This window comes from the organism of the source record quoted next, unplaced genomic scaffold, assembly GCF_019419815.1.
Source record: "Pyrus x bretschneideri cultivar Hongxiangsu unplaced genomic scaffold, Pyrus_bretschneideri_v1 Contig4, whole genome shotgun sequence".
NCBI classification, from domain to species: Eukaryota; Viridiplantae; Streptophyta; class Magnoliopsida; order Rosales; family Rosaceae; genus Pyrus; species Pyrus x bretschneideri.
The window spans coordinates 6697242-6720611 of record NW_025999723.1 but is presented as its reverse complement, the minus strand read 5'-3'; the positions used below and the strand labels follow the sequence as shown (position 1 = coordinate 6720611).

Here is a 23370-nt window from a genome sequence, read left to right as displayed (position 1 = left end):
ATAAAACCAATACTTCCTCTCAAAATCGATCGATCGAACATGAAAAACAAAATTTCTCAAGAGACATGCAAAAAAGATTCAATTTCTCTATAGCCATTTTACAACAATCAACAATTAGCTGAAGGAAACGGGAAAAAAAGATGGAATCAAAACGAAAATAATTGAAAATAATTCACATATTTACAATGTCGAAAATAAACCCTGGAGACTCAAAAATCAGCGCAGGCACACTTTGGGGTGCCCTGAAAAAACAGACACCCCTGTGTTGCCCCTATTAACGGAATTAGAGAAGCATAAAGTCGGGTAATACCCTCTAATACCTCGGTATACTCTGTCCACTAAACATACAAAGATCAATTCTCTTCGCGTTGCTGTCAGGAAGACGAAGCTCTATGAGTAACAAATGTAAAAAACTTTCACTGCCCATGTATGTCAATATCGCCTTCAGGAATTACTAAATATAACGAAGGCTTGGACGAAAATGGAAATCTGGAGTCTACAGAATATATTCTCCGAAAGTTTCCCACAAGGTCTCTTGGCATTGTAATGCACAATAACTGCATGCACACGACAGAAAAAGTATATATTATTAAACAGACAAATCTTAGCATAAAGTACAATAATGCACAAAATTCATTGAGGATAGGTGGCAGTACCTCGAGATATGTCTACATGCTACGCCCGTGCCTTGCAACTTCCAGTTGCAGAACGAAAGGCAGAAGAAGAATTAAACATTTCCAAACTTTCTGAGAGCTACTTGTGCTCTAAGTATCTTCTTTTCTGACGAGCCCCCGCCATAATCCTTCAGCTGAACATGAACTTCATGCATTTTACAAAACAAAGGCGTCCCCCAACAGTTCAATACATAATGTACAGTATGGATAGGAAGATATGGGAAGTAGATCTCGATCTGGCTCACCATTTTCTAATCATTTGAGAAGGACAACCACAAGGAACTGATTGCTGACGTCCCCACTGTGTTCGGTAGGAAAGACTTTTCAGCCTTATCCAACATGTAATGCATCTCCTACCCTCTGTTTTACTATTTTTCCCAAGAATTTCATGGATGCTTTGAAAATTAAGCATAATCCCAGACATAGGTTTTTCAAACTTGCCAAATAGTGCTGTTCAAGGATTAGCATATGTGTCATTGTGATGGCATGAGCCTGTGCTTGGAAGCATTGTTCTACAAGTATAGGGAAACATCTACAATTCTGCATCACCAGATTACAACCCGGTTCCAAGATCGTTTGCCAGCTGAAGTATGCCACGTATCTGAAGATATGGATTTTCCAAGAGCTTTTCATTGTTGCTCTGCACAGAGGAAACATGGCAGTGAGAAGCTAGCTGCTATATTATAAGCTCTTCCAAGTTCCAACAGGGAATTGTAAACTATCTTTTTTATCCATACGTCTGTGACATGCTTAGGTGATAAGTTTCCTTATAGCCATCTCCTTTAAAACCTTAGCAGTTAAAATTTGTCAACCGTATATCATGACCTTTACGAAGAGAACTAAATGGGACAATTGGAGATTCCAAAACCAGCTCCCAAGCATGTTAATCAGCAATACAAACACAAATACAAGGATGAGCAGTCGCTAGAGATAATCTCTTTATAATAAGTATAGGGCAAAGTTGGTTTCAGAATAAGGCTTAGTCTGTACGAAATATTACACGCCCGTGACTCTTCTGACAAGGAATATAAATCCAGTAGTTGAATGCTACATAGTTTCTTATCAGGCTGCCTAAAGCTATCATACTTTCGACCTATGTTATCTAAAACATAACTTTACAATGAGATATTGCTCCTACAAAGAAAACAATCCTCAATAACCTATAGTCCTATACTCTAACGTTTCTATAAAAGTTTCTATATTTCAATCACCATATCCAAGTCACGACAATATGATAATATCTATGCAAAATATGACCTATTATCTTTTTCAGGAATCATATTGAGAATGTGTGACGGCATGTACAATACTAAAACAAGGCCCACCTGCTGAGCTCTAACAACAAGATTCTGAAGCATGTGCTGGTACTTTTCAGGTTTTTCTGACATCATTCGCTATAAAACACAAATTAAAATTGTTAGCAGGACAAACTTCACCACATATTCAGTACAGTGTAATTTGTTTGTGGGAAGAGGAGAAAAAGCATTCTTGCCTTCAGAAGAAAAGCTGATGAGTAATATGCCACCCTCGAGTCTGTATCATCCAAGAGTTCCCTGAATTTATAACTTAAAAATGAATCATATATCATATATATGCACACACAACAAAATAAAAAGCAGAAATATATATAAAAGAAAAAAAGAAAAAAAAGGGAAGCTCATCCAATGGTAGCATGAATTGAAGAATCACCTAAAAAATTCTTCCCCGCCAACTTCCTGGAAAGTAGCAGGATCTGCAGTACATTTACCAATTAGAAGTAACAAAAGCGTAGCCCGTATATCAGATGTTGCACCAGGAAGGTTCCCTCTTCCTTTGCTTCCAACAGCTATACCCAACGCAATGTTGTCTGTTGCTGCACCAGCAAGTTGAATCAATGGCCAATAAAACAATGCAGCTGGAACTCGTGTGACCAACTGCATGGGAACTATGGCCTGTCCTCGGAGAAGAAGTGCTGCCATTGATTCTGTCTCATGATCTAGAGGATTGTTATTTCCGAGGCCAGATCTGCCACTGGATTCTTCCATACAAACATCCTGGTGAGAACTCTCTTTCTCGTCAACTATTTTATTTCCGTCCATCCGTCTAAGAACCCTACCAAGCTGTGCATCATCTCCAAAGTTTGTTGTATTTGCAGATGGAGCTCTCAAGCATAATTGAGAGAATAGAATGTCACACATCTGTTTACAGAAACCAAGGAAAAATAGGGGATAAGGAAAATATACCCTCTACTAAAAAAAAAAATCGCACAAGTGAATTCCATAAAATCATGAAACATACATGAATCCTTGGGGGAAAATGAGAATGCACTTTGCAGCAACTCAAAGCAAATTCTCCAATACTATTTAGAAAAACAGATTTGCACTAGATGTACTCAATTTGATTTTTCATTTATTTGTTCTTACATAAAATTCTACCGGTCAAAATTCCCAGCCAGTAAATCCCTTATATAAGAATGTATCACGTCACGACACTCAGCCTTATCAATATTACACTAATAATATTTATCGATAAGGTCAAGAAACATTCAATACATACCAAATATGATTTTGTGCAGACAAAACATGTTACATTGACCCTGCAGCAAGACTAAGTGGAGAAATACTCCAGTCCCTACACCATTCAGAAGTGGTACACCTTATGTTTTTTTTCAAACAATCAAAATCAAAGGTAACATTCAGAGTCCGTCGGTTAAAAGCCATATAATTAAAGCATATGTGGGTAATAGTTTCCTAAATTTAGTAAAGAGATTTTCTGGTTCTTAAGAAAATTACCTTCAAAATATTAATGCGATCTGTTTCATTGATCTGAAAAACCAAGGACAAGGCACTACTCATGATGTCTATCACTGCACTAGCTTTCTCGAGACGGTTATCTCTCCGTACATTGCCAATATCACTGCCATGTTTCTGGACTTTATTTTCATTTAACAAAATCTTACACCTCATAAGAAGCCTTTCAAGAACATACAAAAAGCCCCATCTGATTGAGTTGTGCTTTGACTTCAAAAGCCCACACATAAGCCAAATGGGCAAAGGAACATCTGAAGCAACTGAAGAATCATGAACACCGGCACGGGCAATTTTCTGCTGCATGTTTTTTATATTTGACAAAATACTTGAATTCCCTTCCTCACTAATTTCTGCAATAAGCAGGTCACTTAACCAGACATACGCATTCCGATGGTAAGCAATTCTTTCTGAATGAAGAAGGGAATGTAAAAGAGCCCATGAGAGTTTTGCTTTCATGCCAACTCCATTTCTCAGAACGGCACCTTCAATGCTATCCAGAGACTTGTAAGATTTGGTTATCTGCATCATGTGTGAGAACTCTGTGTCCAAATGAGTAAATGAGCTTACTGTTGCACCAAGTTTCTCCATTACACTGTCCAACAGCTGTAAAGTTAAAACAAAATTCAGATAGCAGCAACTTTGATAAATTCATTAAATTGTTGCAATTAACTGACTTATCCAAATCAAAAGAAAATATGGAACCGAAAAAAACTTTCCAATAATTTCTGAAACTGGCAAAAAACTCCATTAAACAAAAATGTGAAAAAATTGAAAGAACATGGCCTACCCACAGCGCATGCACAAATACATTTTTTGGGAACGAACAAACAAAACATGCACATGGACTCACACCAATCACGCACACAAACTTTTGAGACATTACCATATTGAGCCGTTCACTGTTCGGATATCTAGATAATGCATCTGAAATAGAACTCTTCAAAATTTCCCCAATGCCTACCAACCCAAGCTTAACAGATATATAGAAAGCTTCAGGCGCATCAGCTCGATTGAGAAGGGCAACAAGAGGCTGAATCTCGTCATCGCTATACTCAGTGACTCCAGTAGCTATGAATATTTCATTTATTTGATGCAAAGCATGGTCCAAAAGAACCAAAAACAGATTTCTCCTTTCCTCCCTTGATTTTGCAAGTGAATACTGTATTGCAAAATAGTTATAGTTTGGAATCAGGAAACTTTTTTTTCATAAAAAGAAACCTTCAATGCAAAAGCACTAATAGATTAGTTGCATTAATAATAAATAAACATTTAAGTAAAGCTTATCTCTAATAACAGGTCTGTCTCCATCTTCTAGTAAGTATACGGATTTGAGTGTCTGCTAGTTCTTTGCCTACTAAAGTGATGTTTAAGATCATCAAACTTGCTTTCCCGTCCCCAAATATTAACAATAAGCACATACCAAGTGTTACAATATTAGACAAACACTTTACAAGTCACAGACGATAACAGGATTGTGATTACCAGAGGTCTTAGCTAAATGCTAGGAATCAACTAACAACCCAAATTTCTAATAAAGCTAATCTTCAGAGTTCAGATAAAAAAGAAACGCAAAAAAAAAATCAACAAACCTTACTATTTATTCCAGTTTCATAGTAAATTATTAGCATACCTCAACAAAAATAAACTCTATTCCACCAATCAGATCAACTTGCTCCACCAGAAACAATTGGGTACTTGAAACAGCATTGTTGGTTCCTTCAGGTACTTGATAAAACATGTTTGCTAACATGCTAATAAGCTTGCAATGAACTACTTCTGCCCAAGAATTTTTCCTGCTAATTTCTAGAAGTGCCTTTATAACCTGACAGTAGGAAGTAGAATTAAAACCAACATTAAACTCACTGATATGATAGAAAAGGAATATTAAGTGAATTTTTAGATTATAGCATTATTTGGTACAAACTGGATACATAAGGTTTATTCACACATTAGCCTTGTATCTTATGAAAAAGATGGTAATATAAAAATTAAACAAAAATTATAGGAAAGGTTTCTGATAAAAACTTGTCAAACATTTCCAATGATTACAGCATTGATATACAAAACTTCAAAATATCTCACCCTTATGTCAAGTCCATTTATCCGGTTTCTCAAGATTTTGCCTCTATCACAGACAAAATATAGCAAACAGCTAAGAGCAGAAGCCCAGACAGATTCTTCCTCCTCTTCTATCTGAACAAAAGATAAGAGACTAGTTGGTAAAGAATGATGGAAAAATTTCCACGATATCGAAACTAAAACATTTAACAGAAAAATAGTATAGTTAAAAACTTAAAAAGTGTCCTAACATGCTTGTTTGGGTGGAAAGAAACTACAGATTTTTTTAAGATAAGAAGGTGGTGGATTTTAATTGGAAAAGTAGAAGTTTGCACTCTTTGAGGTTTATTTGTCTAAACATATCGGGAAACATTCAATTTAGATTAATTATTTTAACCGGTTTTGAAATATATTTTCTAATGCTTTAACTGTAACTTTTTAGTTGAACATTAATGGACAGCTTGTCAGAAAAATAACATGCATCCAACATGAAAGTTATATAATGAATATGACAGAAAATATACCTGAACAAGAAACAGCAATATCTCATACAAAATATTCAAAATCCAAGTTTCAAAATTATCAATTGCTGAGGAAGTGCCCATCATAACAGAATCTGATCTTCTCACTCCTTGTGTTGCAAGCATAGATTCACTGTCAAAATATGATTCTTGAGAATACTCTTCTTCAATCGTGGAATCGTTATCGGTTACCATTGGCTCTAATAAATGAGCATGAACTCCAAGGTTCAAAATCAAGTCAAAAGCACGATTCCTACATGTTGCTCTTGGAGAATTAAGCATTTCCTGAAAGAAAATATAAAAAAAATTGTAACCTAATGAAAGAAAGAGGAGAAGGAGGAGGGGCGCGGGGGGAAGAAAAATGGATAATCTAATAATGAAATATTAGCGTGTAGTTGACTATCACCTTAAGCATAGACAGAGTGAGAGGGGCAGCAGTCCCGGAATCCAAGACATACCTACAAAATGAGGTTTTCAACATACAATGAGGCAGCAAAAGACAGGGAATGTGAACTGTAATAAATACTGGCCAAATGCATGACAACATACATGTCAATAACAAGTTTGATAAGGACGCTCACTGCCGCATCCATAGATGGCTTTCCATAGTTATTAGTTAATCTAGATGATACTGTCCTCACATTAGCATTCTGCAAAGATGCCTCAGAGCAAACTGCAGCAATGACCTCACAAACCTCAGCAGGATTCAACCGCAAGGGTTGTTGTTCACTGATAAACAACCAAAATATGGTGAGAGAGAGAGAGAGAGAGTAAGATAACGAACAACATAATTGATTATTTGTTACCTGTAGTGACGATACTGGAATAGCGGTTTAGCCCGAGGACGAAATGTGCTCACCGGAGAATCATCCCTGAAATTTGGATGTACAATGTCAAAATAGCAGTTGTGTCAATATTGTACCAAAGTTTTAGTATCCGATGACATAGGACTAATGAGTACAGGTTTAACAAATATGCCTCAGAAAACAGGGAATAGGAAGGGATTATTTTAAAATGTAAATCCCTGGTGGTAATAGAAATATCTGCAAAAGGCAGTGAATTTAAACGAAATATCTTCGAAGTTTTTTTTTTCAGTCATAGAAACATGATTCTGTTCTGTCGTAATATTCAGAACTATGTGCCACAAAAATTGAAGAACCAAATTCCTACACTACATTTTATAAAATGCTGTAACATAGTTGACCAAGATGTAACAACAGTTGAACAAGAGGTAAGAGCGTACCATATTTGATGAGGGCCGGATTTAGTACGCTTAGAAGCTGTGATTGCTCTCAAATGGGAACGGGCAGCAGCAGAATCAGTAATCGCCGTTACTGGGGAAGGTTGCAACAGTTGATCAAGATAAGGCATATCAGCAGTTCCAAAATACTTCCAAGGTTGACCTTTCATTTTAGATTCCTTATCTCCTACAAGTAGAGCTGCGGCACCTACTTCTAGAAGACTATGCATTCTCGTATCTTGGGGATTTACAACACGATCACTTGATAGTGGAACATGTCAAGCAGTCAAGTTAGTATATTAAGCAAGAGGAAAAATATGAGATATTGACCAAATAAAATTGTAAACTACAAAGAAATCAACCACCAGAGATAAGAAGGTAAACACAAGTATATGTAATTACCTTTCAGTCCCTAAGGATGATGACTGCTGTTCCCCAAGCCAGCGCCACTTGAAAACGTCAAGCGCAAAGTATTCAACATCTCCCATTCCATCAACCTTTCCAATGTTTGATAAGTTCAAAACAGACATGGTTGTGGCATCTTTACTCTCCAAAGGTTCTCCACTATGTGCAGGGCTTAGTTGTGAATTAAAGGACCTACTCAACAAAGAAGACAAACTCGGAAGAGACTGTCTTGTTGCAGAAAGAGCTCCAGAGGAAGCAGCAGGATGGAATGACCGCTTTGGAAGATGTTGAGACACAAGAGACCTCACATAGTTCAATGACTTCACAAGTGCCCCAGACGCAAAACTAGGTACAGATAAAGGAACTACATTTGTAGATGCCGTTGATATTGTTGATGTTATTGATCCAAACGATTGCGACCGTGGAGACAATCTCCGGTTTGGACCAATGTCGCATTCAACAATGGTGTTTACACAAAAGCGATCTATCTGCAGTAATGTCTCTTCACTAGGTTTGTACCTACAGAGAGTAAAAAAATGTATAGCCCTATTGATCAAAATTGCAAGAAACTATCCGGGTAGGAAAGATGTTTCTCCCTCATTTCAGACCATAGAATGTGCATCCAGTGTAAGGGCCTACTAGGTAACTTTAACGACAACATAAAATATATTCAAATCAGTGTCAGTATGGCAAGTCTCAAGCCACTGTTAAAATAAATTGTAACGCAGTAAATGGAAGGCAAGAAATTAAATATACACAAATGAGGATAACTTGTGCCCAGAGTGTGATATAAATCATTTCTCTAAACGGCAACTTATTTATTTTAATTTCAATGAAACCAGTGCAGGTTTCTCCTCATAGATTAGTATCCTACATTATCTTCTTTCCCAATGCTTAGGCTTTGATAGGAGGTTGAAGAAAATCAGGCATATCAGTCCCTACACTACACGTTTAGTCACCAATGACACCTTCTAAATGAAGGAAATTACAACAATGACCACTGGAAGGATTATGAACAAATAGAAAACAACGAAGCCCATTTCAAACAAAAAAATAATAATTCAACGATAGAATAATAAGCGTTGCAGGCAACTAGAAGAAATGAGTACAGGCTGTACAGCTGTGACATAAACAACTCATACATCAAGTTATTAGAATAATTAAAGATCTCATGATACAAAGAACATACCTTAGAAGGTAGCGTTTCAAAAGTGCCACACACCTTGCAACAACTGCTGGGCTGGCATAAATAAAAGTAACATCAGGTAAAAGGATAACACATATTGTCCCTTAAATCATGTTAAATGAAAATGATAATGGAGATAATTTACATGCACTTCTAAAACGCTAAATGTACATACACATACAGACAGAGACATATTTCTGAAAATGTCTAAAAGGTCCAGTACTCCAGTGTACCACTCTGCTTCTAATCTCCCAAAATATTCCTTGTGTATGTTAATCAAATAGTTATTATAATTCTATGCTATACATATCTGCTATCACCTTTTTTTATTTGTTTGATTTAAAATGCTCATTTCTTTTTTGTATTCCATATGCATACTTATTTACCATTAACTAGAAGCAATAAATGTTTACTCCTCACCTTCTACAGAGCTCTTATGAGTATCAAATATATTTCTATACACAACTTACTGGCAGTTATAATGGTTTGCTGTTACAAGTGTTCCCAAATTTACCCCCTTTCATTACTTTTGATTAATAGGTTGAACTATATTTTATGGCCCATTCAATCTTGTGATGCAAATCTGGGAAGCACACAGCCAAAACTAGATTTCTTCTAAACAATCACCAAAGCTGGGTTCTATATTTTGAAATTAATCGCCAAAGCTGGTTTTTTACACCAATTATACCACGCTTGTTATTGTTACTGAAATGTGTGAAGCACAAGTTTCTTCTTTTGTTTTGGTTAGATAGAAACTTGAACCTAGGATCTCTACCCTCTTCTCAGCCATCCCATGTCACTAGAGCTAAGGATAATGGACAAGTATTTAAGTTAAAGTAAGAAATAGAAAACCTACAAGAGCATATACAAGATTTACCTTCGCTCCCTCTCGGCAATGGTATGTTCTAAAATCACATTGTAAGACAAGTCCATCGTCGAAGGGGCTGCCAGATAGTCCTGCCAATCATAATAAGTTGAACTTGTGAAATATGAAACTGAATCTCATTCAAGTCAATCAAATAACAGGATACAGAGCACTGTTAAAAACTTCTCAATCATATGTCAGATACACTCATGTGTGGATAATTGAATAATTGCAACCAACCAGAAGAGCAATAAAATCTTGACATGTTATTCTACTTCAAGCCAAGACCGCCAGTGAAATCTAAATATGCTCCCTAACCAGTAAATTCGAAAATCGGCAATAAAATTCCATTTCAACTTGCCCCCAATATGTATAGTTAAAGAGAGAACCACTCAGAAGAAAGACTCTTTTGAGTGCCAACTGAACAACAAATTTATAATAAACGCCAAATTAATTCAGCCACTTGTAACCTTGTACAAAGAGCTTATATCACCTTGCATGCAATTGTTTTAAACCATTAGATTTTTAGGTGGACACTTGGAGCTTAAAAACAGTTGCTCGCCTGAGGACGACTATAATTAAAGAAGCCTTTTCTTTTGAATTTAAATATGAAGTGATCCAAGCAAGGACATTTTTTATTTAAGACCAATCACAGAGCAGGGAAACCACATTAAATACTCCCTCCAGGCTCCAATGCAAACTCAAAACGTAAACACACACACACACTACGAATAACCATTTTCAGCACTCGTGCTCTGTTCGTTGCTAACTGCTAAGAGAATGTAGCAAAGCTAAAAACACCCCAAGCAAAATCTACAATGTGTATGATTTTGAACTAGCTAAAGCCAAAACCTTATACCCACTAAACGAGAATTCAGCTTAATTATCTATCTTTTAAGCCATAAAACTCACTAATAAGTTGCCTTTTACTCACAAAGAACAGTTTTTTTTTCCTCTTCTTTTCTTTCCTAGTGATTTTCTCAGCAATCAAACAGAGTTCAAATCTCGAATTCATGCAAAATCCACCAATTAAAACAAAAATCACACACACAACCAGGAAGACCTAGATTCCAGAGCATAAACCGGCATTTCAAAGATCCAAATATCTCCTAGCAAAATCACAAACCAAACAGAAAAAAAGCAAGAGAATTTCCACTCACCCGAAGAATTCGAGAAGCTTCGGAGAGGAGCACAGTGGAGGAAGTGGTTCCATGGTGGGAGGTAGCCGTGGCGGAGGAGGACAGGCAGTCGGCCACAGCTCGCCGCAGCGGCTCCGGCGGCTTCTTGAGCGACGAAGATCTCAACCTGGAGATTCCTCCTCCTCCTCCTCCTCCACCTGCACCTCCGCCCAACTGAAGCCTCGAAGTCCCGGGGCTCCGAACCGGACTGTTGTAGCCGGAAGACATCGGGTGCTCGGGTCGGGTCGCCACCCGAATCTCTCAGAATTTCACTTCGCACGGCGGAAGAAAAACTTGGTCCTCTTGCTCTGTGGAGAGCTCCACTCTTACATTTGAGCAAAATCTAAAAAAAATAATAAAAACAATAAAACTGTTCGTTTTCTTTTTCGTTTGTGTTGTGCTCCAAATGTAAACCAAGTCTGCCAGAGAGAGAGAGAGAGATTGGGAAAATTGTTATGTATTTATTTATTTATTTATTTTTGAATTACGGATTAACTAATTAAATATTATTTTTTTGGTAGATTCTTAAATATCGGTGTAATGCGGTGATTAGCTGGAGGAAAGGCGTAGTTTTATGAGGCGTGATTAGCTGGCATGCGCTAGAATTTGTCCCTTTTTCTTCCAGAAAAAAAAAAAAAAAAAAAAAAAAGATATTTGGGAATAAAAAGGGGTATGGGTGGAGAGAGAGAGAGGAGAGAGGGGGTGAGAATTTTTTTTCTTCAGGATTTGTGTTTTATTTTATTTTCAAGTTTTTGTTTTGGTTTTTCTGTTAAATTTGATTTCCCGCTCTCATCATGAATTCTTTTGGACAAAGTATTGAGTATGTAAGCAAATGGTAGTGTGGAAAATGCAGTAAATGCATCCGTTGAAGGAAATAAATTGTGACACTAGCGTTGGTCTGGCACATCTTTGGAAAGACTAAACGCGTTTTCAGACAACCAAAAGCATGTTGTGGCCACGTTTAAAAGGCTATATACGTTTTTTTCACAATCAAAAACTCTTCTGGAATTCTTTGGAAGGTTATGCACGTTTTCACACAACCATGGCATTCTTTGCACATCTAATGCGCTTTCTGACAACATAAAGCTTTTTTAGGCAACGTTTAAAAAGACATACATGTTTTCACACAACCAAGAGCCTTTGTAGAAATCTTTACAAGGTTAGACACGTTTTTACACACCCAAGAGCCTTTCTAGCAATATTTAGTGCGATTATCCACATCAATCAATGCTAAAATAACTAAAAAATTGTTTAGCAGTACCTTATAGCATTAAGTTATTTTGTCTAGGGAAAATGATTAAAAAGAGTTACAAGGCTATGAAGTATCAAATGGGGATTCCGCTTACTCAAGGGGGTGGATGACGATATGGAATAAATGACCCTAACCATCCCATGTACCATTCTACTTATGAGTACAAGTAATTCCTACAAAACTTGATCACGAACAAATTTCAGACTTTTTAGAAAAGCCTACTAGTTAACTAGTTAATTTATGGTTTGATTTTTCACCTTTGGGTTAACTAAATGGAAGGAAATATTTTGAATTATAACCTTTTTTAGAAATAATTTTTTACTTATAACATTGAAAATATGTTTTGACCTAAAAGAAATTAGATCCCCTACAAATACAAGAATAAAATTCTTTTTTGGGAGGTGGTCAACATATATGCACTGGTTTGATACTGATGTGTTTTTATAAAAAGTGAGTATAAAAAAAAAGTTAAGCTCAAAAAGGTATTTGGTAAAAATTTAAAAACAGCTTATTTTCACAGTTTTGGGTGAAAAAAAAAAAACTGAAAATGTGAAGCAGCAAAAATGAGCTTGGAAAAAAAGCTGAAAATGTGAAGTAGCATAAACGTTGGACTATGATTTATTGTTAAATGTTGGATTATATGTTTAAGATAAAATTTGTAAATATTTTTCTTTTAAAAATAAAGTATATTTAGTAATTCACCTTTATTTGTTAAGAAAATTAAATTAATGACACATCTAGTATTATACATTTTTTGGTCATTTCACACAGTCACAACTGTTTTGGATAAAAGTTTACCAAATACTATAATACTGCTTTTTTTTTCTTTCCCAAAAGTACTTTTACAAAAAAGTTTACTAAACACTCTACTGCTTTATTTCACATCTTCTTATTCTCATAACACAGCAGAATCAGATTTTTTTCAAAGCACAGCAATACCAAACCAGCCCATAGTATGACGAGAAGAAGTAGCAACAGCACGTTGGGCCAAGATTTATTGAATCCAACCTAAAATAACCATTGGGCCAAAAAGCCCACATGCCTGTCCGACCCATAAACCTACAGCCGGGATCTACTGCCAGCATTATTCGCGCGGATCTCATCGACAACATCAGACAACAAGTCCTTGCGAATCTGAGCGTACACGTGTCCGTTCCATTTCCGCGCGACCAACTCCTCCCCAAGTATAACCGCGGCCTCAACGGTTTCCTCGGCGCTATCGTGCGCCGAGTCGATAATCCCCTTCGCCACAGCCACGTCGGCTTTCACCCTATCGGCTCTGAGCAACAAGTCGCGCCGAGCCGCCGGCGAGCCGACCTTGCTCTCGATAAGTGCCAAGAACCAACGCGGCAGAAGGAGCTCGATGTCGAGCTCGCTCATGCAGATGAAGCCGCGGTCCCGCCTCATGAGGAGGTAGTCGTGGCTGAGAGCGAGGGTGAAGCCGGCGGCGGAGGCGTGGCCGGAGACGGCGGCGATCGTGGGCATCGGGAGGGAGATGAGGTCGGCAACGAGGGACTGGAGCTTGGAGTCCATGAGCTCCAAGCGGGATTGAGAGGACTGGGCCCAGGAGAGATCGTAGCCGTTGGAGAAGAATTTGCCATGTGCGGTGGTGATTAGGGCCGAGGGCGATGATGACGTGGCGGTGGTGGTGACGGCGGCTCGGATTTGGTTGAGAGCGGATCGGATTGAGTCGATGAGAGTGGGGTTGAGCCTGTGCTCGCCCGGGCCTGTTAGCGTTAGGATGAAGATGTTGCCTTTCCTCTCTAACGTGCACATCTCTCTTTCTCTAGAAAATCTCCTCTCACTCTCTCGTAGGGTTTGAAGTTTCGGATTTGGCCAAGGTCGAAGAAATATAAAGCTGCGGGCTTGAGCTTAGAATGGTCGATTGAAGCCGGCATTTTTCTGGAACGACTATGACAATCAAACGCTTGTTGTGGCCACGTTTAGAAGGCTATCTACGTTTTTTCACTATCGAAAACTCTTAAGTAAATCATTTGGAAGGTTATGCACGTTTTCAGACAACCATGGTATTATTTGGACAGCTTACGTGCTTTCAGGCAATAAAAAGCTTTTTACGGCAACGTTTCAAAGGATGTACACGTTTTCACACAACCAACGATTTTTAAGTTCTTATAAAGTTTCATTTTCGCACGACAGGTGTGTCATTATGACAGTATCTCAAGCTAACTTTGCATTTTCATATAAAAACTAAAGATATAATAGTGAGTGATTCAGTTTGAAATATCACCACGATGAAGGACTCATTGAAAGCCCAGTATATCCCCTACTCACACCCAATTTAGAGTCCAAAGGAAAGACATCAAATCCATTTAAAGGTCGTGCATTTTATACATGATTTTGAAGGAAGAGATTCCTGCATCAACTACAAAACAGAGTAAATTAATACAAGTCTTAAATCAACCCAAATCAGAGTAGAAACGAGACACGTGGCTGAAAGTTAGGATAAGTAAATCCATAATTACTGCAGTGTAACTTGAGAAGCAAATCCTACACGTGAAACTTCCTACTCATTACTCATTAGGTGGTCAAATACTCAATACCTACGTAGGCCGCGACCGTATATCATCAGGGCTTAAGGGCACTCATAGGCTTGGACCCCTTCCACGGTTCCACCACAATTGTTGCAGATGACAATCGATACGCACTCTCGGCAGATATGGCCTAGCATCCCACAAGTACGGCACATGATGTCACGGAAAGGGCCTCTGATGTCCGGTGTTAGGCTTGACTTAGCGCAATGGCAGGCTACGTGGCCTGATATGTTGCTAGTGTGGCGAACAGGTTCTTTGGGGCAGTCACGAGCAAGGTGACTGGGTTTCCGACAGTTGTTGCAGGCTTTCTCATTTGTGCAATCGACTGCAATATGACCCGGCCTGTAGCAATCGTTGCAGAGCCTTGCATCGCGGGATGACCTTTATTACCGCACATATGGCAGACTGGACCACTGGAACATTGGTTTGCAAGATGTCCAGGCTCCTTGCAGTTCCAACACGTAGTTGTTGAGTTGTATTCAGCAGCAATGTGGCTGATAAAACATATAGCATTTGAATATTAAAAACACTTTCACCGGAGAAAATCAGGATTTGCGGTCCTCCATTCAACCTGTTTTCTATAGCTCTAAACCTTAAACGGAAAGTCCGCAGTTGTTGCAGATAGTCATATTCGGGCAATATCTTGCAAAATGCCCTGGCCGTTTACATTTATTGCAGAGATTATCTTGCCCCAAAAAATAACTGAATAATCATTTTGACATGAAATTGAAGGTGAAGCAGCAAAAGACTATATCAGTTTTGAATCTTTGATAAACATATGGAGTCCAAATACCACGAAGTTTGGTAGCGATATACATGATTAGCTATCGAATTATTATCAGAAAGGACGACTCAGCCAGTGAAAATTAAAGTCAACTTGAACAGTTTAAACAAAATTTCTTTGAGTATTCAAATGTCACACAGTAAACACTGGATAGATCCTGAGGAGAGTTGATGAAAATCCAGGTAAAACGATCATTTATGTAGTAGGTTATCACATCATTATAAACAACACCAAGCGCAAAATGAGACGAAGCTTGGAAGTACCTAACACCTTAGTAATATTCAGTACTTATTTTTTCAAATTCAATCGCATCCTGCCTCGTAAATTTGCTAACTCTAACATGTTGTGATGGCAGCCCTATATCTCCATTTCGATTTCTTGTCTAGCAAGTCATCTGCCTCAGTAACTGTATGGATACTTTTATAATTTAACACGTCAAACACTCTACATACTAAAATCATGAACATCCGGTGTACTTCCAGAAAAAAAAAAATAACAGATCATAGAAAAAACAAAAAAACTTTACCCAAGCTCATACCAACACAAGGGATGGCTGCAGAAATTCATCTCAAGTTGCTTTACGAGTACCATAAGAGCGAGAAAAGACAAAAGCAAATTGAGCATGCTGGAAACAAAGGTTAGAACGTTCGATGAGGTACCTATAACTGCGACGTTTCCTAGGATATGGAGCATCACGGTAAGATGCGCTCTCTCTGGTATCTCTTGGCTCGTTCTGGGCTTTGACTTGTACTCAAGACTCATGTTGGAGACCACCACGCAAAACCTTCAACGAAATATCTTTATGAGAGAAAAGAACCGATACAAGAACCAGCAACCGAGAGCTGCAACCTGCCTGCCAGAAGAACCAGCGATCGACTTAATTCCTGAAAATTCAATGCCATAGCGATTTCCTCAAAACTCAACAGCAAAGATATACAATAGACATGGATGTTTATATGCGTAAGGGAAAGAGTGATCACCTAGTTCGTGTGAGGTAAACGTTGAGATGCAAAAGAAGAAGAAGACGAAGAGGAAACCCTAGATTGTAGAATTTGGGGATTTGAAAGCAGAGAGAGCAGAGCTTATTTATTGCTTCATCTCACGACGAGGATGATCATAATTTGTACAACGACGCAGTTTACCGCCCAGGCGTATATTTGGCCGAACTAAGGCTGCGTTTGGCTTTGTGTTTGCAAATTGCCACTTCGCCAAAAAGCCAATAAGCTTATCTCTTCTGATTTTTTAATAAGCAATGGCCAACGAGTTAAAGGATAACATGGCAGACATTTCACATTCGAAGTTTTTTTCTTTCTCACCACATTCAAGTGATGGTAACGTTACCACCTTATTTATCACCGTTGAATGAATCTAAATTTCAAGATATGTGGAATGAAGAGACGCAAATCTCAAAATCTAAAAACTTCGCAGATATGCTGCTGAACGTAACCACCATGCAGCCGAAATAACACTTTCAGATGAACATATTTATATTATATATACACCAGGTTACGACAATAATTATTTCAGATGAACACATACTGTGTTACTACGAAAAGCAGAGTACATTATAAGCACTTCAAGATGAAAATACAACGTACAGAGAACATACATGTTCGAAATTTTAAGAAAACACAAGTTACTCAGTAAGGACGGCAACCCTTGTGGCAAAAGCTAAAACATAGTTCGGCAGTCTCACAGTAGTGCGCCTGAGTACATGACCGCGAACTTCCTCCTAAAATAGTCAGTAGTGATTCTACACTCCTCGAGTGCAGATAACTATAACTATTTGGACGGAACTGCTGTACAGCGCACTTACAAGATGGAAAGAGTGCGATCCTCGAAAGGGGAGTGAATGTAACAGCTCACCAGCCCATGAGGGTTCTTCTAACTCTCTCTACAATATTACTTCTATTTTGTTTGCTTGCCAATGGAAATTCACGACTATCATCCAAAAGAAATCGGTAGATTTCCCACTGGCAAACTGAAGTTGAATGCCTTACAATTTCAGCCTGCATGCCAACAATGAAATAATGAGAGAAAGCGAAGGGGCATGCCACAAAAAGATAGGAAACTCACATCAAATTCTTACCGCAAAAATAGATGCTCCCAATTGCTTCAGTGCTAGAGTAACATCATAGAATACAAGGGGCCTCCCCTTTCCAGATAACTCAACTGGATTAGCAACTAAGAGTTCAGTTTCCGGGCCCCTGTTGGCAACGATCACTCGCAGTGGGTGAACCATCTCCTCCTTTAAACGAGCACACAATGCAACCTGAACTTCAGGATCAACAATCTTTTTTCCATTTGTCTGCTGAATAAATAGGTCCAAATTTCGGAAGCCTTTCACAGGTGACGAGAATCTACCATAGGCAATCTAAATGAGAAACAACAGAGACTTGCATCATTAAACTGCTAATTGCAATATAAATCAGTATTCTAAGTAGTGAAACACAAAAGTCATATCCAATGGGAGTTATGAACACTAAAAAGGAAAACCGAAGATTCTTTTTATTAAATACCTACAGGTGCAGGTACCAAACATGGTACTCCGGAAATATATATATGAAAGTGCCTGTCTGACTGAAATCTGTCCTGGTATATTGAGGCAGCCCAAATTTTCAGACAACAGAATTTAAAGACATCTTGAAAAAGTACCTGAATATTGCAGTCCTTGGAAGTCCTCATAATGTCATAAAAGAGGCCCTTCCGGTCAACACACTGTATTTGCAGCACCGTATGAACAGGGCTCAATGAATTATCCACTGTAATACTGGTCTTTTTCACCGTTCTCATATTTCGGGTGAGAGCTTTTGGATAAGCCTCCTCCTCCTTCAGCTGATAGCTAAACAATTCGTCAGCAAGGGCTGGTGGAAGAGAAGAATTCCCCTGCAGGCTTTCATACTCAGGCCCAGGCAACTTAAGCTCACAGGTGATGCAATACTCTCCTAAAGCAGCCATCAGATGCTCACATATGTCGTCTCTCCTCTGTTTTGTGTGTAATAACTCCCTAAAAGTATATGGTACCAAATAAGGGTGGTTGACACTGTATAACCAACACTTAAGAGCAATTACTACTTCACATTAAGTACTTTCTGAAAGTGGTCTTATGATGTGAATGCCGGGGAACATATTAAACTCAAATGAATCTCCCCAAGTTTGGTAAGAATGATATCCAAAATCCAAAGTACAAACGGAAGAAATGCCAACAGCGAACCCAAAATACACGTGCAGTTCTCCCAGTTAAGAGCATCTCCAACCGAGACGTCAGATGCCATAGTGGACGAAAAGCGGCAACCTTTGGCAGAAAACTACTCCCACCGATCAGCAAAAGCTGATGTGGATTAAGAGAGGAAGATTGCGCCGGCAAATTTGACGCCAAAAAGAAAAGGGACAACATTTCATTGTTTTGGATTGTTTACTGGGGCATTAGTGCACTTTCCCTTGCTAGCGTGGGTTACTTTAATATCAAACTATGTAATAAAGAAGATAAAAAAGCAAAAGTAAAAGGTATACAATAATAAATTTTGACAATCAGGTGGAGTATGGAGTTATGTAATATCCAAATTGCCACATAAGCCATCAAATTCAAACTTAACGTTATTTGATCAACAATACAACAGGATCAGACACTTCGTCCAACACATTGCCAAACGAATTCATCTAGATCCCTTTTACACTAAGGGAAAAACTCAAAAGGGTCATAAACCAACAGGAAGAAATTGGCAGCTTTTTCCGATGTCTCTGAGAATAATTAGCAATCCAGACAACCATTCAACAGCGATCGCTGACGCCTAAATCTCATGCATACTTTGATAGCACTAAAAGTGGATATTTCACAATTATTATATCTAAAATTAATAACTACAACACCGATACGCAATTTTCAAAAGGCATGCGAAAAACTCACAAGCAATCTGTGATGAAGAAGAGATCCAAAACCCTGCCATCCGGGGTCGGCATCACTTTCACTCTCTGAATCAAAATTTCAAGCTCACATAGCACTTTGGTAACATCTACATTTACACAAAAAGCAACAATAACTTATTCATTATTCAACCACACAAACAAAACAAACAATAACCGAAAATAAAAGCGAAAACCCAATAAAAATTAACGAAAAAGCTGAGATTTTAACCGTGGAGTGAGCCTCTCTGGTTGTGGCACCAAAACTTCAACAGATAGACCGGAGAGGGCGTGGGGACGTTGGAGATTTGATTGACGTAAAACGAGAAGAAGCACGACGACGGGCACGCAGAGGAGAGCCGATCCTTCAAGCTCTCCCAATCGACCCTCAGGGATTGGTGGTGGGGGACGACCCACAACACTATATAGCACCACCTTCCATCCGTCGAGAAATCTGCAACAAAAAACACCCAAAAATTCTCAGAATCTCAAAAACCCAGGTGCCAGAATCTGAAACTGGAGATTTGAAATCACCTGCTTTCGTAATGGAAAGGCCGAACTGGAGGATGATTCTGCAGAGGTCGCAGCCGAGGCCGGCCTTGTCGGGGCAGTTGAGGGTGAGGACGGAGGGCTCGTCGGGAGTCTTCCCCGGCTGGATCACGACGACGTCGTCGCAGGGAATGCCCATGGCTGATTCCGTGTTTTTATGAATCTACCCCTGGGAATGGTTGGCCTTTGGGAGATGGCATAGGAGAGGTTGTGGCGGCCCGGCCGACTTTGGTGGGATTACACAGGGGTTAAACATTGAACTCTCGACAAAGATGGGGGCGGCTGTTGTCGGATTAGTTGTTTGGACTTACCTAATGATTGCGCCATGTCACAAGTATTTAGCGGTCACAGAGCAGCCGGGGCCCACGTAACAACATTTATGGTTTTTACCCTTTTTGGGATGATAAATTTGCATAAATGGCAACTGATTTTTCAATTTTGTCCACTTAGCTCCGAAATTAAAAGGAAATTGCAACTAAGGACGTGAACTTCAAACTGCAATTTGGCATTTAAGTCCGCTTGGATCCACATCCATCAAGTAGTGGCATGCGACGATAATGCATTACCTTTTCAAGGCCATTTATATATTTGACGAGTCTTAAAAAAGTCCCATGAGCTTCTATGTCAACGCCTATGAAGCATTAATGCATAGTCCTTTTTAAGGAACATTGATTTAAGAAATATGAACTCAAAAGAACACCGATTCAAAGGAATACCAACCAAAGGAACACAGCCCAAAAGGTCTCGGCATAACGGATTTGGAAGAATGCTCATGAGTGTTTTGGGAGCACATGGCCTCCAGATGTGTTATCAACAACAAGGCTGAGCACTTCCCCGTAAAGTACTTTCCGACTGCTAAAGAGCAAGTCGGTGCACTGATAATTTTATTACACGTCCTAAGAACAAAGAGGCAAACCTACTCATACATCAACTCCACATCATGTGGGGATTAGCTGTGTGAACAAAAGCCTACAAAAGAACATAAAGGCTGACAGAAAGGGTAGCCGGGTACGAATTTGAACCAACCCTAGAGCCAATTAAGGTGCTCGACCGCATTGTCCTAAGAAAGCATGCAAGTAAACTTGCACGAATGTCACCTCATTGCCATGATTAGCCAAAAGGCGAAGAATGAATAGCAAGTCAAATCTATGCATTCAGTGCATCAAATGCAAATGAAATAATAGGTTTGAGTCCAAAGACTAAAGGCTTAAAGAAGAGCCTACACAAGGAGGATGAGTTCCTTCAAGGGGTGGGAGGAATTAGGAGAGAACATATTTTGTTACGCTAAGCACTATTTATGACCTTATAAAATTATACTCAATGCATTCAAGAGACTACAATGAATGTAACCCTACCTTTTAGGTGAACTACTATATATCCTAGTGTTTATTCTACTAGCAATATTTTTCATCAACAAGAAGAATAAAGAACAATTTCCCAATGACCCTTAACTTAAAAATTATTTCTATTTTCTCTCCATATATTTTAATTACTAGAATCAAAATTCCTAATCTTCTTTGAATTTCTTTTGCTTCTTGAATTTTATTTGTACTTACCTCTTAAGTAGACTAGATAAGCAATGAATGAAAATAACCAATGTAAAAGATGACTTTTTTGGTAATAATAAGCCATTAAAACAATTTGCAAGCAACCATTTATCACAATAATAAAAAGATATTAAACCTTACGTGATAACATGAATTTAAATCTCATCAATGATTAATTTAATAAAACCTATCATTTAACCCAAAAAAAAAATTTAAAATAGGCAATTAACACAATTTAAAAGATTAGAGGGCACAAAGTTGAGAGAAGAAAATAAAAAGTTCACATGTCTAATCTGTACCGACAAACAGCACTTTCTCATAGAAGCACATGTTAAAAAACAGAAATGATTCAGATCGCGATTGAAAACTACAAGCCACCAACCACGGAGTGCTACTTGCAAAGTCCAAACAAACAAAGGATACTTTCAATTTCCAAACTTTAGCGACAAATTACAACCCGAATCTGAGATTCGGACCCGTTCGAAACCCGATATCCCAATTTACAAAATTACCCCCCGAATCCGTACAGGGTCCTACCCTGCCTCTTGAGAGCGTAGACGACGTCCATTGCGGTCACCGTCTTCCGCCGCGCGTGCTCGGTGTAGGTCACGGCGTCGCGGATCACATTCTCCAAGAAGATCTTAAGAACGCCTCTGGTCTCCTCGTAGATGAGGCCACTGATTCTCTTCACGCCGCCTCTTCTGGCCAGTCTCCGAATTGCCGGCTTGGTGATTCCCTGAATGTTGTCGCGGAGGACCTTACGGTGCCGTTTCGCTCCGCCCTTGCCCAGCCCCTTGCCTCCCTTTCCGCGGCCTGTCATTGTCGTGTCTTAAGGTGTCGTTTCGGAAGATAGATTTTGGTGAGAGTGGAAAGATTGTGGTGGGTTGCGATTAATGGGGAAAGTGTATTTATAGCGGGGGGCGGGTGAGGAGGTCGATCCGGGGCTTTGGGTTTGGGTGATTTTGAGACGTTGATGAACTGAAGATCGACGGTGGGAGTTGATTGGGTTATGAGTGACGCGGATCGTGGTTTTGTTTTGTGGCGGGATTTGAATCGTGGTATTTGGAAAATTTAAAAGGACTTTCCCGCTACTTTAAATTGCTTGCCAAATATTGTGGCGGTGGGCCTAAAAATTTCGTGTATTATAGAAACCTTCTAAATTCGTTTGAAATGATTAAGATGCAATGCTAGTGTGACTATGTAAGTTACTAATTATATGTTTATTTATTAGGAATTAATCAAGGGTTTCGAAATAGTATAACAAGAAGTGCTTCGGAATTAAATGCTTCGACTCAGACTCGTTCTGAAAAAGATAGCAAAAAATATTTTTGGAATAAGGAAAACCGTGGTTAAATGTAGTCCTAAACATTGATGTTTTATACTGTCTACATATGCTTTGAAGGAGAAAAACCACAGTTAAGTGTACTCTTCTATAATACACGAAATGTAATAACTGCAATACTATTAATTTGTGGTGTAATGCTAGGGAGATTGGTTTGGTTACTGTTGTTCTTAGGGCTGGTTTGATATTTATGTGCTTTAAAAAAAAACTGTTTTTGTTGTGCTGTGAAAATAAGCTCATTTTTGCTGTTTCACGTTTTCAGCTTTTTTCACCCAAAACTGTGAAAATAAGTTGTTTTTAAGTGTTTACCAAACATTTTTTTGAGCTCAGTTTTTTTATACTCACTTTTTATAAAAGCACCTAAGTACCAAACCACTAAATTTACAAACTAAATGATGTGTCACCAATAGAAAATAAGCAGGCTTATTAACATTTAAGTAATAATTAAATCATCAACTTTCATATCATTTAGTTTACAAAATTTAGTCTATAAATTTAGCTCCCTAGCATTACTCTAATTAAATT

At 38.6% G+C, this 23370-nt stretch overlaps 4 protein-coding genes and 1 pseudogene across 5 annotated transcripts; all 5 read right to left on the bottom strand.

Annotated features, from left to right (window-relative positions):
- Positions 1 to 143: 143 nt before the first annotated feature.
- LOC103939111 lies at positions 144 to 11361 on the bottom strand. 2 transcript variants are annotated; one of them, XM_009349162.2, is made up of 18 exons: positions 10899 to 11361; positions 9751 to 9830; positions 8877 to 8927; positions 7685 to 8206; positions 7286 to 7543; positions 6849 to 6914; positions 6592 to 6771; positions 6449 to 6500; positions 6046 to 6327; positions 5546 to 5656; positions 5094 to 5285; positions 4347 to 4622; positions 3446 to 4066; positions 2364 to 2851; positions 2167 to 2239; positions 2000 to 2068; positions 657 to 1314; positions 144 to 557 (listed from the first exon to the last, which is right to left on the bottom strand). In XM_009349162.2, the coding sequence occupies exons 1-17, from the start codon at positions 11142 to 11144 to the stop codon at positions 1228 to 1230; spliced, it is 3654 nt and encodes a 1217-aa protein (XP_009347437.2). In that variant the 5' UTR covers positions 11145 to 11361; the 3' UTR covers positions 144 to 557; positions 657 to 1227. The 2 variants fall into 2 exon arrangements, with proteins under 2 accessions (XP_009347437.2, XP_009347438.2); XM_009349163.2 differs by having other exon boundaries at positions 2167 to 2227.
- Positions 11362 to 13137: 1776 nt separating this feature from the next.
- LOC103939123 (enoyl-CoA delta isomerase 1, peroxisomal-like) lies at positions 13138 to 13992 on the bottom strand. The gene has a single exon (XM_009349182.3). It carries the CDS (start codon positions 13942 to 13944, stop codon positions 13228 to 13230), a length of 717 nt encoding a protein of 238 aa, XP_009347457.2. The 5' UTR covers positions 13945 to 13992; the 3' UTR covers positions 13138 to 13227.
- A 494-nt stretch (positions 13993 to 14486) lies between these two features.
- On the bottom strand, positions 14487 to 15237 carry LOC103948467 (annotated as a pseudogene).
- A 1814-nt stretch (positions 15238 to 17051) lies between these two features.
- Positions 17052 to 20143, bottom strand: LOC103948398 (ACT domain-containing protein ACR9). The gene is made up of 6 exons (XM_009359425.3): positions 19942 to 20143; positions 19640 to 19861; positions 19412 to 19517; positions 18160 to 18511; positions 17594 to 17878; positions 17052 to 17513 (listed from the first exon to the last, which is right to left on the bottom strand). Exons 1-6 carry the CDS (start codon positions 20093 to 20095, stop codon positions 17367 to 17369), a joined length of 1266 nt encoding a protein of 421 aa, XP_009357700.2. The 5' UTR covers positions 20096 to 20143; the 3' UTR covers positions 17052 to 17366.
- Positions 20144 to 21836: 1693 nt separating this feature from the next.
- On the bottom strand, positions 21837 to 22395 carry LOC103948399 (histone H4). Its single transcript, XM_009359426.3, has one exon. It carries the CDS (start codon positions 22321 to 22323, stop codon positions 22012 to 22014), a length of 312 nt encoding a protein of 103 aa, XP_009357701.1. The 5' UTR covers positions 22324 to 22395; the 3' UTR covers positions 21837 to 22011.
- Positions 22396 to 23370: the final 975 nt, after the last annotated feature.

Coding starts and splice junctions, on each gene's coding strand:
- LOC103948399 (XM_009359426.3), bottom strand. CDS start 22,323: ATGACAGGCCGCGGAAAGGGAGGCAAGGGGCTGGGCAAGGGCGGAGCG.
- LOC103939123 (XM_009349182.3), bottom strand. CDS start 13,944: ATGTGCACGTTAGAGAGGAAAGGCAACATCTTCATCCTAACGCTAACA.
- LOC103948398 (XM_009359425.3), bottom strand. CDS start 20,095: ATGGGCATTCCCTGCGACGACGTCGTCGTGATCCAGCCGGGGAAGACT. Junction 19,862..19,941: donor CCTTTCCATTACGAAAGCAG/GTGATTTCAAAT, acceptor TTTTTGTTGCAG/ATTTCTCGACGGATGGAAGG. Junction 17,879..18,159: donor CCAAGGACTGCAATATTCAG/GTACTTTTTCAA, acceptor TTTCTCATTTAG/ATTGCCTATGGTAGATTCTC.
- LOC103939111 (XM_009349162.2), bottom strand. CDS start 11,144: ATGTCTTCCGGCTACAACAGTCCGGTTCGGAGCCCCGGGACTTCGAGG. Junction 4,623..5,093: donor TAGAGTTTATTTTTGTTGAG/GTATGCTAATAA, acceptor TTTGCAATACAG/TATTCACTTGCAAAATCAAG. Junction 1,315..1,999: donor TTGTTGTTAGAGCTCAGCAG/GTGGGCCTTGTT, acceptor TCCTCTGTGCAG/AGCAACAATGAAAAGCTCTT.